This window comes from Mchenga conophoros, linkage group LG10 (assembly GCF_057382185.1).
Source record: "Mchenga conophoros isolate Kocher_MC1m ecotype Shallow Benthic linkage group LG10, M_conophoros_male_GT1.1, whole genome shotgun sequence".
Classification (NCBI taxonomy): Eukaryota; Metazoa; Chordata; class Actinopteri; order Cichliformes; family Cichlidae; genus Mchenga; species Mchenga conophoros.
In genome coordinates, this window is record NC_140535.1 from 28,067,596 (window position 1) to 28,086,922 (window position 19,327).

A 19,327-nucleotide genomic window follows, 5' to 3' on the forward strand; every position below is an offset into this window, starting at 1 on the left:
CGCTTTTTTAAGATTAAACCAACACTGGCTCACTGGAAAAACGACCTAAACCTGTTGGTTAAATCTTTGACTTTAGTTAAAAAGAAAAAGGCTGCTTTTTTTGTTTCCTTTGTAGAAGATTTTGATTTAGTGAGTTAATAATCTGTTAATTTATGTGACCCCATCTTTATATTTTATTTTCACTATATATGAAAGTTGCTAATATGTAAGAAATGTTTATTCTCTGAATCTGTAATATATGGTGCATTTTGTTTGTATGTTTATATTACTAATAAAAGAAAAAAAAACATGTAGTGCTGCCATCTTCTGTTTCAGTCCGTTATTACACTCTTAAATCCTACTACTTATTCCTGCGTCTTTTGGGATCTTACAAAGCTTCAAACGACGTGTCGACTATTAAATTAGTCGTCTACGATTTTAATAGTCGACATAATCGTGGCAGCCCTAAGTGGAATTGTAAAATCTCCTTGGAGCCGGAGTTGAACCAGCGACCTAAGGATTCCTGTTCCCATACACCTACAGTCCTCCGCTCTACCAACTGAGCTATCGAAGGGGTCACATGTGCAGTGTCTGGTTTGTTGGACCATCGGATACATGGGACCTAACAGAGTCTGTTTTGCAAGAATTCCATGTTTCAAGGACTTGAACATAACAAAACTGTATCTGTCTGATTCTACATGTTCCTTCATGCCTGAGGCACTGAACATATTTCACATCAACATGAGTATCCTTCCTTTTTCCAACTCTTGGGCTGCGTTCAGACCCAGGGGAGTACTTTGCAGCTCCTGATTTGAAACTGCTTTGAAAAAGCCAGGACTGTACAGTGAAGGTGAAACGCTGATGTTATGGAATTCTTTTCCTGGCTGTGAGGACACGGCGAAATCCCTACCAAGAGTTCCCTCCAGTGTTGCATTCATGATCATAGGAAACCGTGCCGTCATATAGAGTCATTTATTATGTAATGTAAATTTCCCCTTTAAATACTAAAGTTTACACTGATTTATATTTGCCTGTGAATCCAATTACAAAAAAATATATAAACCCTACCGACCGATTTGTACACATGACCTCGAAACCGTGTGGTGTCATTGCCGTTAGTGGTTTCCTGGATTTGCATATACATTTTATATAATACATCATTTATATTCGCAGATCTTAACTATACAAACATCTACTAACAGCCGTTATAAAATCAACCAAATGTGTTCGCTGCAACAACGCATCCTGGTATTCTTTACCTCAGGAGGGAAGTTGTCCAGTTTCCGATGAGTGTGAACGCACCATCGTTATCCTGGTTCTCCATCTTCCTCCAAACAGACGAAGGAGCACCCTGCGTCTGACACCCAGTGGAATATTTTTCTCTTCTCACGTATACTCAGCAAGGTATGGGCGATATTATACAATACAGGACCTTCTTTTAACCTTGCTGTCATTGTGGTGTGATTTTGTATCGACTGTATTTTTGCAGGGCTGCTCATCGTTTAGCTACCGTAAAGGCAGCTCCTGGAAACTGGGCCGCTGCTCACGTTTCTATTTTGACTCCAGATTTAACATAACGAAATCTTGTCATATCGGACTGTAAACCCAGGTTGATGTTAGAAGTTGTCTGTGTTTGGAGTTTGTTGTTAATATTTGTGGTATCGCAGGAGGGAGCGGATGTATTTAGCATTTAGCTAACGCTAGCTAAGTGGAAGTGCTGTGCCTCCCGGTTAATTAAAGCTAACCTGATGTTTGTTGAGAGGTCAAACGTCGTCACACCCAGAAACACAGAGCAGTTAATGTCACCGTTAGATTAGAGTAGGTTCTTCTTCACCATACAGATGAAGAAAATGGCTAATGCCGGCTAAAGTAAAGGTTTAATTGTTTAAGATGTAACGCTAAGTACGTTTTCTTCAATGTAATAGCATGTTTTAGCTAGGGCTGTACAGATACATAAATGTGTGGTCATAGGTTTACATACAGTCATTATGGACATCGATATCATATGTTTGTGCTTTTAATGATTGCTCCGAACTTCGAATTCTTTTCCAGGTTTGCATGATTGTAGAGCTTACATCATTAATAACTCTGCAAAAGTTTGAAATTATGTTGGATTTTCTCTCATCCATACAGATTCAAATATATACATAAACCCCCATTAATATTTGGTTAAGTGTCCCTTAGTAAGTTGTATCTTCCCCAGATGCTTTTGCTAGCGATCAACAGCCATAATTCTTGACCACTCTTCTCGTCAGAATTGGTAAATAAATCTACCACCGCCGTGCTTTACAGCTGCCACTCTGTTCTTAGATTTGATAGCCCTGCCATTATTCCTCCAAACATATCTCTTGTCACTGTGGTCAAATAGCTCAATCGTTGTCTCATCTGACCATAAAACCTTTCTACAGAAGGCATTTTGCTTGACTATGTTTCAAATTGCAGTTGAGCTTGAAGCAAGGGAGCAGGTGAAAGAGAGCCTGGAGAGGCAGAGATATGCTCTAGTGGCACTGACAAAAAAGATGGAAGGCCGAGCTGGAGCTGTCAAAGCACAATATGCTCAGACCACACTGGACAGGATTAGAAATGAGTACAGAGGGACAGCACGGGTTGAGTAGTTTGGAGACAAAGTTACAGAGGCAAGGCTGAGATGGTTTGGACATGTGCAGAGGAGGGATAGTGGAAATACCAGACAAACAATGTTGAATAGGAAACTGCCAGACAGGAGGAAAAGAGGAAGACTGCAAAGAAAATAAAAATAATAAAATTCATGCATTTAACGAAGGAGGGCATGCAGAGGGTTGGTGTGACAGAGGAGGATGCAAGGGATAGGATGGCAGATGATCCTTTGTAGTGACCCCTAAAGGAATCATCTGAAAGAAGAAGAAAGGGGAATGAATAATAACAAAAACAAATTAAACATAATAAAATTGCATTCTGTACTTCCCTAGTGTGGTGCATTATGATAAAATTAAGTTGCCTATTTCAGAGTTTACTAGAACTTCATATACTCTGTAAAACAGTTGGGAGTGTATAATTCAGACATAAATGGTTCTCCTAACCTGTGCCAAACCCAGGATCCTCCATTACAATTCCTGAAAATAAAGCCATATTAATGAATCCAGACTATGCGATTACAGTGCTCTGTAGTCCACTGGTTGTGTTTAACACCACTCCAGCTAATATTTGGTATTTTGCTTGGGGCTCATAAGCTTTCATTTCCACAACGGATTTTGCTCAGTTATTTATTGAAAGGGGTGTTCTCCATACTTGTAGTGTAACCTTGTATATTTGTAAGGCAGTTATTCATACATTCATTTAGAAACTAAACACATCAGGTTGGTCTGTCATAGAAGAAACCTGTAACATTTTTAGATTGGTTACTGGCTGTTGCAGTGTACTATGTTGGAGGCAAACCTGATGACTGAATTTCATTGAACTACTTTGTGGCTTGTCACCACGCCACTTAGTCATATGGCAGCCTCACTGAATGATTATGTAATATTTTTTTAAATGTATATATCTATTTATTTTTTTACAGAACTAAGGACCACAATCATGACGGACTCCAAATATTTCACAACAAACAAAAAAGGTGAGTATGATAGAGAAATTGTTTTTGTTCATGTAGGCATGTTAGAGATTGGAAATCTATGGCAGTGTATATATAAACAGTACTGCCGTCAACTCTTCATCTGATTCATCTTTCAGGGGAGATCTTTGAACTGAAGGCAGAGCTGAACAATGAGAAGAAGGAGAAGAGGAAAGAGGCAGTGAAGAAGGTCATTGCTGCCATGACTGTTGGCAAAGATGTCAGGTACACTGCATTTATGACATGCGCCACACAGGTCTATAACTATAACAGTGTGATAAGATAAGCAAATCAAAGTGACGTGGCGTCTGTGATTTCTCAGTTGCATTATGTGTTGGCACCGAATATCTTAAACAAGAAGAAAATTGTGTTGTGCTTACTGACCAACAGACAATTGGATTAAAGTCCTTCACTCTCCTAAGTAATTCAGCTGCTGATATTTAACTCTGAGTTTTGCTTTTGGAAAGCTGATTAGTCTCATCCTCAGTAGACTGATGTGTGGTCATTGTTTCCGGCTCTGCTTTTGTTTCCGCTGCTCTCTGCCAACTCCCAGGATATGTTCCTGGAACTGTCAGTGCTGCTAAGAGAGTAATAGTAAATAAAAGTCTCAGTATTGTTCAGGGGGCTCACTGCTTTGCTATTGATTGCCATCGGTCAAGGAAATCAGTCATTGCAAATTAAGAGAACACAGTAGCAGAGATTAAAAAATAGGAGAGAGCAGTTGCTAAGGTACTTGGAGCTCTGGCCATTTTCACTCTTTTTATATATCTGACTAGTAGCCTCAGAAATCAGGAGGTAAAAGTGTGAATGAAAGGATGTTTTTATTACTTTCAGGCTATTCAGACATCGTTATTGATGATCACTTTGCACACAGTGTTTTTTCACAGTGTGCTAAAGCTTTACAGACATTAATTAGTCATACTACAGTTGTATGATATGTCCGTTAAGCCGATTTGTACTGATGTGAGTTCAGGACAGTTACTCATGCAGTAAATTCACAGCTAGTGTGAGAGAACATGACAGTGTCGCAACATTGTCTAGTACTCCTTTTTGAAGTCAATTTGCTTTGCTCTCAGTTCTTTGTTCCCAGATGTAGTCAACTGCATGCAGACTGACAACCTGGAGCTGAAGAAGTTGGTGTACCTCTACTTGATGAACTACGCCAAGAGCCAGCCTGATATGGCTATAATGGCCGTTAACAGCTTCGTCAAGGCAAGACAGAGAATGAACTGTTGATTAACGGCATCCTACACTAATCTGCACTAAGGCAGTTAAATCTAAAAATACTTTTTATTGTTTTCCTGCTACCATAGTTTGTCCATGCTGTTGCACAGGATCGATCAATGGGTTTCCTACATGCCAATAGGGATTAAGATTTTTGTACAGTTTTCAGATGTGTCTTGCACACAAGCTCATGATTTGCTCCAAATTACAAAGTGAGTTAGTTTTTTAACTTTGACGCCCATTGTACCTATGTAAAATCTTTCTTCGCCTATTCCTTAGGACTGTGAGGACCCCAATCCTCTGATCAGGGCTCTTGCCGTCCGCACCATGGGTTGCATTCGGGTGGACAAGATCACAGAGTACTTGTGTGAGCCACTGAGAAAGTGCTTGAAGGATGAGGACCCATATGTGAGGAAGACTGCAGCTGTTTGTGTAGCTAAACTTCATGACATCAATGCCCAGATGGTGGAGGACCAGGGCTTCCTGGACTCCCTGAGAGATCTTATTGCTGACTCCAATCCCATGGTAGGTCTCAGTACTTTACACCTCTATCTGTATCTTTCCCAAAGTTGTGTTAGTGCTTTAAAAATGCTGTTAGTTTCCTTTGGATTACTATTAAAGAATAATTAAGTTAATATAGAGTTAATTATTGTTGAAATCATTATTGTTTCATATCTTGCATTTTAGGTTGTGGCCAATGCAGTTGCTGCGTTATCAGAGATTAGTGAGTCTCACCCCAACAGCAACCTGTTGGACCTCAATCCACAGAATATCAACAAGCTGCTGACGGCCCTCAACGAGTGCACAGAGTGGGGACAGACCTTCATCCTGGACTGCCTGTCCAACTACAACCCCAAGGATGAGCGTGAGGCTCAAAGGTAGCAGTCCTGTCAACTTTTACTTAAAACTACACCATTTGTGATATTAATCAGAGTTAGAAAAATCCTTTTAAGACCAGAGATAAGCCCAGCATTATCACTACATGACACCACTGAAAATGATGAGATTTCTGCTTCTTCTCCTCAAAGCATCTGTGAGCGTGTCACCCCCCGGCTGTCTCATGCCAACTCAGCGGTGGTGCTGTCAGCTGTGAAGGTACTGATGAAGTTCTTGGAGCTGCTGCCCAAGGATTCTGACTACTACAACACATTGCTGAAGAAGTTATCTCCCCCACTGGTCACCTTGCTCTCCGGGGAGCCAGAGGTCCAGTATGTGGCTCTGAGGAACATCAACCTCATCGTCCAGAAGAGGTATATTGTCAGAAAGGACAGAGAAAGGTTTCAAGTTGAGCTGCTGGGTTTAATATTAACTCTAAAAATATTTTTAATATATAGATTTTGAAATTTGGTTATTTCCTTATTGTAATTTCTTCATATTTTACTGTGTTTGTTTGTTTACACACTCTTATGACAAGCAATTGGAAGCTGGGAAAGACAGATTTCTATTTTTGTTCTCACCACCTTTTAATGTATATTTTTTGTGTGTACACACTGAACTGAACCTTAGCACACACACAGGATAAACCTTCTTGTCTAGCAGCTTAAGGGCTATAGCAGGCAATATTACTCTATGACTGACACTTACATGCTTAGTTGCCTGCTACTTGAAAAGCATTAAATCCCTTCTTGGGATTTTTCTTTTGGACTAGGTGCCACACTATAATGTGTCATGTATTGATTTTGTGCAGGCCTGAGATCCTGAAGCAGGAGATCAAGGTGTTCTTTGTCAAATACAATGACCCCATCTATGTGAAACTGGAGAAACTGGACATCATGATCCGTTTGGCTTCTCAGGCTAACATTGCCCAGGTACTTCACAGAAAACAAGACTAAAAGTATATTGTAGCAATTAATTGTTCGAAAATCTTTAACATTATTTATAGAAAGTAGTTTTAAAATGATTCACTTCTGTTCTGTGATTTGCAGGTTTTGGCTGAATTGAAGGAGTATGCCACAGAGGTAGATGTGGACTTTGTGCGTAAAGCTGTACGAGCCATCGGACGCTGTGCCATCAAAGTTGAGGTGAGAATTATGGGCCCAGTGAGCTAAAATAATGATGTGTCATTAGTAATTTAAAACTCTTTTCTGGTAGTAAAGGTGACAGATGTTTCTGTCCTGTTTCCCTTCAGCAATCGGCAGAGCGCTGTGTCAGCACTCTGCTGGACCTGATCCAGACTAAGGTCAACTATGTGGTTCAGGAGGCTATTGTGGTCATCAGGGACATCTTCCGCAAGTACCCCAACAAGTAGGTTTCTCATTGAATGCGTGAAAAGTGTTTATCGAGTAACTATCCAGTGCTCTATATAAACCTTTTTAAAAAATTGATGGACTGTGTAGCTCACATGTGTACATGTCATTTCATGTGATGTGTAGTGTGTAGTCCGATTCTTACTTTAGAGATATGGTGTTCTTTAGGTATGAAAGCATCATTGCCACACTCTGTGAGAACCTGGATTCCTTGGATGAGCCTGACGCTCGAGCTGCCATGATCTGGATTGTTGGCGAGTATGCTGAGCGGATTGACAACGCTGATGAGTTGCTGGAGAGCTTCCTTGAGGGCTTCCATGATGAGAGCACTCAGGTAAGTTTATTTAAAAAAAAAAATACTCATGTAAAATAAAATACACAGATTACGATACAATATACGAGAGCAGCATTACATATTTCAGAAAGGCTAGTCTTGCTTACAAAAAAACATTGAGTTGAATTTTAACAGTTTATCTAGAATAATAAAATGTTTTCATGTATTTTATCATTTTGACTTTTTTAACAATGTCAACAATGTTCCTATGATTTGTAATTATATTGTGTATTGTTATGAATTAAATAAGAAAGGTTTCAATAATCTTATAAGATAAGATAAGATAAGATAACCTTTATTAGTCCCACACGTGGGAAATTTGTTTTGTCACAGCAGGAAGTGGACAGTGCAAAAGTTATGACGCAAAAATTAGAATACAATAAGAATAAATACAGTACACAGCTGTACAGAATAGAATAAAATAATATACTATATACAGTAGAATAAAATAGAATAAAAATATACAATAAGATAAAAATAGAATACGAATGCTATATACAACTGAGTAAAAATACAACGATGCCAGAAAAGATTATTGCACTTAGTGTTATTGCACATGTGTGGATGTGTGTGTTTGTTCAGTTAAAGTCTTTGTTGTGGAGTCTGACAGCAGTGGGGAGGAAAGACCTGCGAAATCTCTCCGTCCCACACCGTGGGTGCCGCAGTCTCCCACTGAAGGAGCTGCTCAGTGCTGTCACAGTCTGCTGCATGGGGTGGGAGACGTTGTCCAACAGGGATGACAGCTTAGCCGCCATTCTCCTGTCACTCACCACCTCCACTGGGTCCAGAGAGCATCCCAGAACAGAGCTGGCCTTTCTGATTTATGTTTCTGTAAATATCATTAAGTGTTGTAGTCGGGGATCGACTGTTTCAAATATTTTTTGACCTACCACAGCTATGATGAGGGGTTAGACTTTCAAAGGCATTGCATGTAAAACAGCCATATTCCAATGGTGTGTGTGTGCTCGGACTTGCAGGTCCAGCTTACTCTGTTGACCGCCATTGTCAAGCTGTTCCTTAAGAAGCCATCAGAGACTCAGGAGCTGGTGCAGCAAGTCCTCAGCTTGGCCACTCAAGTGAGTCGTATATTTTATTCTGAAGAGGCTTTGCATGATTTTGATGACTTGTTCGGTTTCCCTCTCTCTGAGAAGTGTTTCTTTCTCTAACATATATGAAAGTATTATTCTCAGATATGTAGCTTTCTTAGCTGCCACTTTTGTAACGACTTGTGAAACTGTGGTCCTCACAATCTTCTGGTATGTGATTTCTGCCTATGTTGAGTATAACTTGCACAACGTGTTGACCTCCTATGCAGGACTCTGACAATCCTGACCTGCGTGACAGAGGCTACATTTATTGGCGCCTGTTGTCCACTGACCCCGTAACCGCTAAAGAGGTGGTGTTGTCAGAGAAACCCCTAATCTCAGAGGAGACCGACCTAATAGAGCCCACCCTACTGGATGAGCTTATATGCCACATTGGTTCTCTGGCCTCTGTGTATCACAAGCCCCCCAGCGCCTTTGTGGAGGGAAGCCATGGAATCCACCGGAAGCACCTTCCTGTTCAGCACAGCAGGTCAGACACTGTTTTCAGTGCCATACCAGTTCTACACAATGTCATGTCAGCTGCTTTTACCAGCTGTTGTTCTGGGTGCCGGACGCTGTCATGCAAAACTTTTATTGCTTTCACTACTAGTCCATTGTACTAATACATAGAGCTCATACTTTAATATATGGCTTTTTGGACATGATGGCCTGAAAGATCAGTGTAATAAAACGGTTGAATTTTTGAAATTCTTGAAAGGAGCTTAACTTTAATAATCACACTGGCGTAAACTGATTATATTCAGATATTTCATATTGGTCGCACTTTGCTTTGCTTCCATTTTCCATATATAAGAGGAAGTATTTATCCCTTCAGCAGTTCAGTTCTGTTGCATGGAAAATTTGCAAATTGGCCAGGAAGGTCAGTTCATGAAAATGTGTCATATGTCGAAATTGTGAGATAAAATTACACAACCTGTAATTGTTGAGGAGTAGATTTTGCTTGATCCCTGGTGTTTATAAGCAGAAACACTATAGTGGCTATCGTTGTACTTGTACCACTTCATAATTTCCAGGAATGTGCCCGTATTGATCTGTTTGACAACAAGCAGCTGAGTCTAAAGTCTAAACTGTTAAAATTAGTGCTACTTAAAAAAAAAAAAAAAAGTAATTGGTGTGAGTGGTTTGATGTTTTTAAGATAACGACAGAGTTTCTTATTCATCCAGCAGTTTAAAATGCAGTCTTCTGGTTTCAAAGCATTTGGTTTGGTTTCAAGAAAATGTTGGATAATACTTATTAATGTGATATTGTATGTTGTATATGTGAGCTGAGAACTGTTCAATTTGTTAATCATAGCTCAGTTTATGCTTTAAACTAGTTTCGAAAACAGGACATTGCCCAACTCTTAAGATAGTGCCTCATGCCCCACTGATGTTGAAGAGTCAGGCAAAATCTTGTGTGAAAGAAGAATCTACAACAGGAAGCTGTGGACTTGAGGACTTTTAGATGAATTTCCGTTGAAGTGGATGTACTGTATTTGTCCCAGTTTAATAAGGAAATGTATTTACATAATGGAAACAAGTTTTATGATATAAAAAATTTGACATTTCTGTTCCAACACAGTGCTGTAGCACAAGGCCCTCTTTAGCAGTGTGCTTGTTTGCTGCTAGTTTAGCTCACAAGGTGAGATGGAAATCTCATGCAGCAGCCTGGACCCAATGGCCCTTTACTGCTCATCTTTGCCCACCTGCCTTCTTGTCTACTCTCCAGTAAATCTACTAAATGCAATAAAAACCTCCCCCAAATATAATGTTTAACTTCCTAGGACCTGGCGTCCACATATGTGGACATCACATTTTGGGTTATTTCGACCAAAATACTTAATTTTGCTCTACAAGGGACTGACATCCACCTACAAGGACAATATACTGCCACTGTTCTATCAAAATTTTAAACAAATATCCTCATATGTGGCTCTCATTTTTCTAAAAAACAAAAATCAGGTAAAAAACAAAACAAGAACTGGTAATTCTTTTGTTTTTACATTCATTGGGTCCCAATATGCCCAAATATCAAAGTTAAATTAAAAATGCATGCCTTAGGAGGTTAAAGAAAGTTGTTGCCGTGCTTCATAACTAAAGATTCTACTATTTTGCATTCTTTCATAATTTTCCAGTGATCTGTGATACTTTTGGAGCTCTTAGGATTTGAGTTTCCAAGTACATTTCATTTACCAGTCTACTGTTTTGCCTTACGACAGCATCGACACAGGTGAAAGCCCAGTGAGCGGTGGGCCAGCAGCAGCCATGGACCAGCCACATGTCATTCCCAGTCAGGGTGACCTGTTGGGTGATCTGCTGAACCTGGACCTGGGTCCTCCAGTCAATGTGCCCCAGGTCTCCTCCATGCAGATGGGTGCGGTGGACCTTCTGGGAGGAGGCCTTGACAGTTTGGTGAGCATGAGCATATTTATGCACACTTACTTTACTAAATTTAGGTAAAGATCCACTGAGCGATTGCACTTAATTGTCATTGCAGCAATGGGTCTTACGTGTTTGGCACATTGTATGGAATAATAATAGACGTTTATACTGTATTCAAGCTTTGACTCCCATTAGATCCTTCTATAGTTTACCAGTGCTGGTTACGTGATGCTACCTAGTGGTTATCACCATTCATTTTAATGACTCTTTCATCACATTAAGGAGGAAAGAGGCTGTGCAGGCAGTTGTAAAACATCTGGAAAGCTGAAATTTTCCCAAAAGAAATGGGTATATGATGAAAAGTTAGTTTTTCTTTGTTCCTCCTTAGGATTGTTATAGTTGAAGAAGACCTGTTCAGATCTTGTACCTGCTGACACCATTTTCTTTTCTACTGGGTTTTATGTGTTCATGCAAGTGCGCTTGTGATAAAAAGTAACTGTTATGCTCATATGCTGTATCTTGCTGTAACACAAATTTAAAATGTTTTAATACCGTAACATTGGCTCATAAACATGTTACTAGGTATTTGTCTTCTATTACCACTTCTCCGAGCTGCCGGAATATCTGGATTTCTTCATAATCTCCTTGCAGAGTGATTTTTTTTTTTTAATGTCTAACCTACAATGCAGAGATTAATATTTCCCAGAAAGTGAGGGCTCCTCTTGATGGGTTATGGTTGCTAAGAAAGTCTCTGTCTCTGTCTTTGTGTCTTTGGTCTGTCGATAATGTTTGGATGCTGTCTTTGGTGGCCTCTCCTCTCTCCTGTAGCTGGGGGGAGACCTGGGCGGAGGTGTTGGGGGAAGTCCAGCAGTAAGTCAAGCCCTTCTGTTTGGCCGTCTGCATGCTGCATGCTTCCTGAATTTAACCCACCACACTCGTCTTACTCACGCATTTTTCAACAAGATGACCACACGGATGTTTTGAATGTTTTAGCCCATTTAAGTCTTTGATGGGACACACAAAGGCATACAGGGGCAAACTGAAAGCCTTCTCCTTCTGTCAGACATCAGGATGAATACATCACTTAGTTCTCTTTCTCACTTCCTGTTAAGACCTTCCTTAAATATTCATAGTGTGGGAATGCAGTAGACATTATATTTATGGTCATTTTTGGGGGTGGGGGGGTGGTGGTGACATGGCCACTGACACCATTTATAGGCTTTAAAGAAAGGAAGAGGTCATTGTGTAGTAATGAGGACGCAACAGATTTTACTGTGTTGTAGAGCCATTCATAGACTAGAAACCTCTTTTCTAAATCCTTTGTAATTTTTTGGGCAACCAATAATTACAACCACCTTATGAAAATAGTAGATTTTCATATTTTCCATCAATATCACTTTCAATATATCAATATATCATAATTTTTTCCATCAATTTGAACATATAAAAATATACACAGAACTGATATATTTGTTTATGCCCTCTTTTCTATACTCTTGTATGATTTTATACATTGTAAGAGGCTTAGTTAATATGATGTTAATTTGGACTTCTAATGTATTTTTTCAAATAATATTTTTTATAACAAATGGGCTCAAACAGGCAAAACAAAATTTTTACTCTTTTAAATTAATCTCACATTTGATTTTTTTGATTTGGCTAATCGTGATTTTGATGTGATTGAAATCTTGTTTTTGTTTTTTTTCTTCATAATCACAAAGACCAAATCAGTTGCTTCTTCCGTTGTTCTGGTCTAAGATTTTATTTTCTGTGTGACCCGTTTAGTAGATTTTAGTAAATTTCTCAAGTCTTCTGCGATACTTCATAAAATTATACTTTATTAGATTGTGTTTTGTGTGTGTTTTTGTTGTGATTTTTGTTGCAGGTGGGACAAAATTTTATCCCGTCATCAGTCCCCAACACTTTTGCTCCTTCACCTACACCTGCACCTCCTGCCACCAGCAGTGGCCTCAACGACTTATTTGAGCTTTCCACAGGCATGGCCATCACCACAGGAGGCTATGCAGTCCCCAAAGCAGTGAGTTCACGCAACTTTTTCTTGGAAGGTGTAACGTAAGTAAAACACTGTCTGTGTTATTGACTGCAGTTGTACTTTTTACCAGGTATGGCTTCCTGCAGTGAAAGCTAAAGGGCTCGAGATCTCTGGAACATTCTCTCGCCGTCAGGGTCACATGTACATGGACATGACTTTCACCAACAAAGCCCTACAACACATGACCGACTTTGCTATCCAGTTTAACAAGAACAGGTCAGTGATCTGACTCAACAGGAATGTCATGTCATTACTTATTGCACTCTTTCAGAAACGTTTTAAAACTAACTTTAATATTAATATATGTTTCTGCAGTTTTGGGGTGATCCCCACCAGTCCTCTGCCCGTTCATACTCCACTGATGCCCAATCAGAGTATTGAGATCTCTTTGCCTCTTAACACCATTGGGCCAGTTATGAAGATGGACCCTCTCAATAATCTTCAGGTACAGCAGCACACAGTGGCCACACATTTTATCAGCAGTGGAACACATTTAAAGACCTGGCCAGGGACAGGTGTCTTGCTCTTTCTGTCTCTCTGAAATGTGTGTTTTGTTTTGTTTGGGTTTTTTTTATTATTATTTAGTGTGACATGGCCATTAGTTCAGAAATAATTTCTCAGCGTCTTGCAAAAAATGAAAATTCCAGGGTGTTTGCACTCAGTACAAGAATTGGAAACTGAGAAAAACAGCTAGCCCTCATAAAATATATTTTAGAAACTGATGTTTAGTTTACAGTTTTAACCTGATTGAATGCAAATGTTGGTATATTGGTTGTTATACTCAAGATGTCAAACTTACCATGTTCTCTTGTCTTTCCTATAGGTGGCTGTAAAGAACAGCATTGATGTGTTCTACTTCAGCGTACTCATCCCTCTCAATGTATTCTTTGTTGAGGATGGAAAAATGGGTAAAATTCTTAAAACCTTTTAAAACAGCAACAACAGTGTGGTACTATTCCTTAAATGGCTAATTATATTCCTCACAGCTATTGAAGCTTGACAAACATTGCTGTTACTTGGGAAATGTATATTCAGTCTGCTTTTGGGCTGTAAAAGTATGTTATAGGCAACTGAAACCTACCTTATTGTGAAGTGTAATTTCTATGGAATGAAAAGAATTCCTTCATCCCTAATAATAGATCTGAATAGAATCAAACAAAACAGTAAATCATTTAAAGGGCTTTGAATTATCAATGTCAGTGGTTTGAAACATCCAACACTTTCTACATCACTGCTGTCGGATATTTTGTTTTTTCTTCTTCAGAGCGACAGGTGTTCCTGGCTACTTGGAAAGACATCCCAAATGAGAATGAGCTACAGTATCAGATAAAGGACTGCCACCTTAATGCAGGTAGACAAATTTGTCAAAAATCTCATGAGCATGTTAAATTATTTTTACCTGCTTGTTTATTGTTTTCTTTCTCGTCCTCATAACTTGGCTCTATACTTCTTTATTTGGTAGTTTCTCTAACATATCAAAATATTAGACAATGCTTTTACTCGTGCAAAATATGGCAAATGGCACAATGATGCATTTTTGAAGTAGTTTTTCTTTGTTTCAATGATTGAATACAATTTAAGCTAACCATATCATCAGCGTGGTTGCATTAAATATATAGATGACTGATTAACACATTCTCAGCTCAGTGTTTAAAAACCTCTGTTATTTTTAAGACATCAAAAATACTCCAACTTATCCAAAAAGCCTTATTTCTCTCTGTTTTCTTTCTCCACCCGCATGCTTATCTTTGGATACTCTTTCTTTTTAACCAATGCTGAACATCTCCTTTCCTTTAAAAAAGTTCACAATATTTTTGCCACTATAATCCTAGCATTCTGATAGCTAAAAGTTGACCAAAGCAGTACTACTTTCAGAATATCTGTCCAGCTTTACTGACATCTAAAGGTTGAAGTTGATTAAAATCCTCACAAACCTAGTTTACCCTTTGCCAGTAGTGGACTTTGTATTAGCCCATGCATACATTAGTGTGAGTTCCTTAAAGTGATTATGGTTCCAGTAGTGATAGCACCCTCTTGTGTGTGTGTTTTTATGTGGCTTCTGAAATGTGAGTGAGGTGTAATCATAATCTGAGAAACCTTCCGGTCTTGCAGACACAGTTTCAGGGAAGCTGCAGAATAACAATATCTACACCATTGCCAAGAGAAATGTAGAAGGCCAAGACATGCTCTACCAGTCCCTGAAGCTAACCAATGGCATCTGGATCCTGGCTGAGCTCCGCATTCAACCTGGCAACCCCAACTACACGGTATAGCATCACAAGATTTACATTTTGACGCGCTGTTCTGGGTTTTAAAAAGTAATGAGGAAAGTTTCACCTTCGCTTACAAAGATTTTCTTGTTTTAGCTGACCACCAGTTAAAAGTTCAAAGTAACTATAAATACAGTGAAAATCAGTAAGTCATGGTATAGAATATAGTGAATCCAGAAAATAACCAGTATTTATTTATTTATTTTAACTTATACTACTCGAAAAGCAGCTAATGATTTTCAAATAATTACCAGTTATTTGTGTTAATGAGCTGATCATTTCAGTTGTGGACAAAAAGTGAGAATGCTGTAATAAAATGGTAAGGGAATACAATTACACAGCACTACCCTTCAGTAGGGGAAGCACGCTACAATATTCGTACAAGATCCTGACCCACATCCTGACCTTCCTTGTACATAGCACAAATCCTCAAAGTAAAATGGGAAAAGCACTGTCAATAACATCCCTCGTTCCAGTTTTACTCCTTTATTCCTCAGTTGGTCAGTATAAGCAGTGTAAACAGAGCTGTGATTGAGCATCTTTATAAATGTGTGAGTGAGTGCGTCTCCCTTTATAACTCTGCTCTCCTTTTGTCCACAGCTCTCTCTGAAGTGTCGGGCTCCAGAAGTGTCTCAGTACGTCTACCAGATGTACGATTCTGTGCTGAAGAATTGACGCACTTCACCACTTGCCGACTCTGCTTCATCCTGACAACAAACCGCAGTGTTTTTTTTGTTTTGTTTTGTTTTTTTTATTTTATTTTTTTGTATGTGCAGCTGACTGCCAAAACAAGAGAATCCAAACAGTAAAAGATGGATACTAAGCAATTTTGGAGATTGTGTTTTTCCTCAAAGTGATCAACAGGGTAAATGTGAGATGAGACAAAGGGTATTGGGAGTGATTATCAAGCGTACTGTTGACATTTCCTTTATTTTGGCAGTTGAAAGCATCATTAAAATCCTCTTAATTCTACCCCCTATTTTTACATCTCAGTGAAAACCATTCCATCCTTAACATTACGTCTTATTGTTGTGAAGATGTGATTAATGATGAAATTGTCCTGAGTGGGGACTTGCTTTGTTCAGCTCGCACTTCTTTTAATTTAGATCCACTTTTGACGCTTTCTTTGCTTCAGTTGTACCTCCAGAGTCACAGCAGTATTCTGTTGTTTTGAGACCAGAAACGTCTGTCTGACTGCTTCTGCCACATCTGGTGGGATCACTTACAATTTGTGCAATTTGTTTAGAAACAAATGTCAACTTTTCTCCCCTTACTGTGAAGCATTGTACACTAATTGAGAAACTTAGCGATAAGTTAGCAACCCTGTAATTGCAAAATCTAGGCATTTCATTGTTTCCTTATGCCATTTATGGTCTTTCTGGCAGAGGCGTTTACAACCATCCGGTCTTCACAAAGCTCTAAATCCTTTTAATGACACTCCACCTTATCCTTTTCTTGTTAAAGCGTTCGTAAGCAGTTCGCTGTGCTGGTTCTGATATTAAACAACTTCAGTATAACATTTTATGAAGTGCTCTTCAAAAATTAAATAAATCCATAAGCAAAGGAAAAGTTACACTGTTTAGTCTTCTGATGAGCAGGTGGCATAAAGGACATTGATGGGTTTAAATTCTTAAAGTTTTACAACCACTACAAAAGCAAGAGCAGCCAATTTTGTGTTCACACTCCAGTGCCACTCTGTTTCCGGTTATTTGCTTGACACGATTTTTTTTTTTCTTCTCCTCCTCCTCTTTTCTGAAACGGTCCCATTTACTGCAGCCACACTTTTCACAACTATATTTTCATTCCTATTTATTGTGCATCTACCTCTGTGTGTTTTCTTTTCACAGGTGTTATTGTTGCATTAGTTTCATTTCCTTGATGTGCTTTACATGTCATTTGAATGCCAGTGTTTTTATTTTTTATTTTCTTGGGGGGATTTTCATGTAATGCTAAACTGTGGGAAATCCGCCAAGTCAGATTCACAGGACCACACATTTACAAAAATGAATTGCCAAGTTTATTTTTATTACTCTCAAAAGAATCCTTATAAAGTTGGCATAGTGTGAGCTATATGAACATTAGAGTACATATACCCAAACCCCCAGAGTTGTACTGTAGGCCAGTAATGGTGTAGTAAGAAAATGTTTAGTAACTATGTATAAAAATGAAGCAAAAATGCTTTCTCCCTATCCCAGTGTGTCAGTTGTGTTGGTGACGTACATGAGATGAGAACATTAATGTGCCTGCATGAGCTCGCTGTCATTTTACCCTTTCTTAATTTCAGCTGTGGATTTCCTAAAGTCTGAAATTCTGCTCCTAACCTACGTTTCATTGTAGATCCCATTAGTTTTTTATTTGTTTGTTTTTTTTCTAAACACAGCATCGTCTTAAACACACTCCTGCAAATAGAAATGTTTCCAGCAGCACAGAATGTGGGCCGAGGTCGGTCACGGCATCTTATGAAATGGAAAAGTTTGTGTCATTGCTGTAAGCTTGTTGTAAATGATTTGTTACTGTCACAGTACCACATCTTGTGTCAATAAATCGTCAAATCCTTGGTGGTGGTGCATGGTTGTTGTTTTTTTATTTTTATTTGTGTGTTTTGTAAGTCATGTGCAGCACAGCAGACCTGAAAAAGGGGGTGAGTGGTACAGAGGACTGCAGGTGGAAGATAAAGGGTATCCTTTCGTTACCTTTCATCTCCGTGTTGAGGAAGTTGCTTTGGCTTTCTGTTTATCAGAAACATGAGAGCAAAGAGGGCTGCAGCTCTACCGTGCTGTGGATTCTTGCTAAGAGACTTAATCACACTCAAAAGTCTCCCAGAATTAAATAGTTGCCCCAAAGTACACTATTATTAACCTTTACCTACATGACCGGTTGCAGCAGATAGCCCCCCTCCCTCAGCCTTCCTGTTAAAAGGATGTTTTTCCTTCCCACTGTTGCCAAACTGCTTTCTCATGTGGGGTCATATGATTGTTAGATTCTCTACCTATTGTATGATCTGCTGTACAATATAAAACGCCTTCACGCGACTGTTGTTGTGATTTGGGGCTATTGGAATAAAGTTGAATTAAATTCACCTTGGAAATATCAAAACAGCTTCCTAACAAAACTTAATTGCAATGGCGTGTAATACCATTTCATAGTATAGCTGTACTCCTTTGAGTGATCAGTTGCAAAAGCAAAGACTTCTCTGTGTGTTGGAAGAAGACATGTTTCCTCCCACTTTACTCTAGTTTTCAGTCAGAAAGTAGGGCCAAGTCCTTAGGTCAAAAAAGACTGATCTACATTAAAGGTCGCTGACATTAAACTCCCACCGTCCTACAATCAAGTATACATTTGAGGGACACTGTAGGTGTATGGGAAATATCAAAACAGCTTCCTGTACTCCCTTTGACTTGATAAGGTGAAGGGTTCTAAGTCAGTAGCTATAGGTGCCCATGCAGTGTAACACACAGCGAACATAAGACATGTTCCAGACAGGTTAGGACAATTTTCAGAGAAAAAGTTGGGTGCAATCCCATGGTCCAACAGCGTTGGATCTACCAACAGTAAGGTAAGTGACATTCAAAAAAACACAGTCCTATGCTCTAGTATCAATTTCTCAAAATTGCTCCCTGTACTCCCCTGCGTCTGAACGCAGCCCAAGAGTTGGAAAAAGGAAGGATACTCATGTTGATGTGAAATATGTTCAGTGCCTCAGGCATGAAGGAACATGTAGAGTCAGACAGATACAGTTTTGTTATGTTCAAGTCCTTGCAACATGGAATTCTTGCAAAACACAGACTCTGTTAGGTCCCATGTATGCGATGGTCCAACAAACCAGACACTGCACATGTGATCCCTTCGATAGCTCAGTTGGTAGAGCGGAGGACTGTAGGTGTATGGGAACAGGAATCCTTAGGTCGCTGGTTCAACTCCGGCTCGGAGGAGATTTTACAATACCTTCTGTCTGTTCTGATTGAACGCAGCTAAAAACGAAAAAATTGATTGCAATGGCGTGTAATACCATTTCATAGTATAGCTGTACTCCTTTGAGTGATCAGTTGGAAAAGCAAAGACTTCTCTGTGTGTTGGAAGAAGACATGTTTCCTCCCACTTTACTCTAGTTTTCAGTCAGAAAGTAGGGCCAAGTCCTTAGGTCAAAAAAGACTGATCTACATTA

General features: G+C 39.2%; 1 protein-coding gene and 2 non-coding genes across 5 annotated transcripts; 2 read left to right on the forward strand and 1 right to left on the reverse strand.

The window, feature by feature from the left end:
• Nucleotides 1-464: 464 nt before the first annotated feature.
• On the reverse strand, nucleotides 465-553 carry trnay-gua (transfer RNA tyrosine (anticodon GUA)). The gene is given in 2 exon segments: nucleotides 465-500; nucleotides 517-553. It is a non-coding gene; the product is annotated as a tRNA-Tyr (tRNA).
• Nucleotides 554-1,253: 700 nt separating this feature from the next.
• Nucleotides 1,254-17,719, forward strand: ap2b1 (adaptor related protein complex 2 subunit beta 1). 3 transcript variants are annotated; one of them, XM_085289693.1, is made up of 22 exons: nucleotides 1,254-1,383; nucleotides 3,518-3,571; nucleotides 3,688-3,793; nucleotides 4,645-4,780; nucleotides 5,072-5,317; nucleotides 5,480-5,670; nucleotides 5,821-6,042; nucleotides 6,480-6,600; nucleotides 6,718-6,813; nucleotides 6,921-7,036; nucleotides 7,207-7,372; nucleotides 8,350-8,448; nucleotides 8,688-8,947; nucleotides 10,677-10,869; nucleotides 11,668-11,709; nucleotides 12,725-12,877; nucleotides 12,963-13,108; nucleotides 13,208-13,337; nucleotides 13,716-13,800; nucleotides 14,157-14,243; nucleotides 15,005-15,159; nucleotides 15,763-17,719. In XM_085289693.1, the coding sequence occupies exons 2-22, from the start codon at nucleotides 3,535-3,537 to the stop codon at nucleotides 15,835-15,837; spliced, it is 2,862 nt and encodes a 953-aa protein (XP_085145819.1). In that variant the 5' UTR covers nucleotides 1,254-1,383; nucleotides 3,518-3,534; the 3' UTR covers nucleotides 15,838-17,719. The 3 variants fall into 3 exon arrangements, with proteins under 3 accessions (XP_085145819.1, XP_085145820.1, XP_085145821.1); XM_085289694.1 differs by lacking the exon at nucleotides 11,668-11,709; XM_085289695.1 differs by lacking the exons at nucleotides 15,005-15,159; nucleotides 15,763-17,719 and adding an exon at nucleotides 14,695-14,998.
• A 1,286-nt stretch (nucleotides 17,720-19,005) lies between these two features.
• trnay-gua (transfer RNA tyrosine (anticodon GUA)) lies at nucleotides 19,006-19,094 on the forward strand. Its single transcript is given in 2 exon segments — nucleotides 19,006-19,042; nucleotides 19,059-19,094. It is a non-coding gene; the product is annotated as a tRNA-Tyr (tRNA).
• Nucleotides 19,095-19,327: the final 233 nt, after the last annotated feature.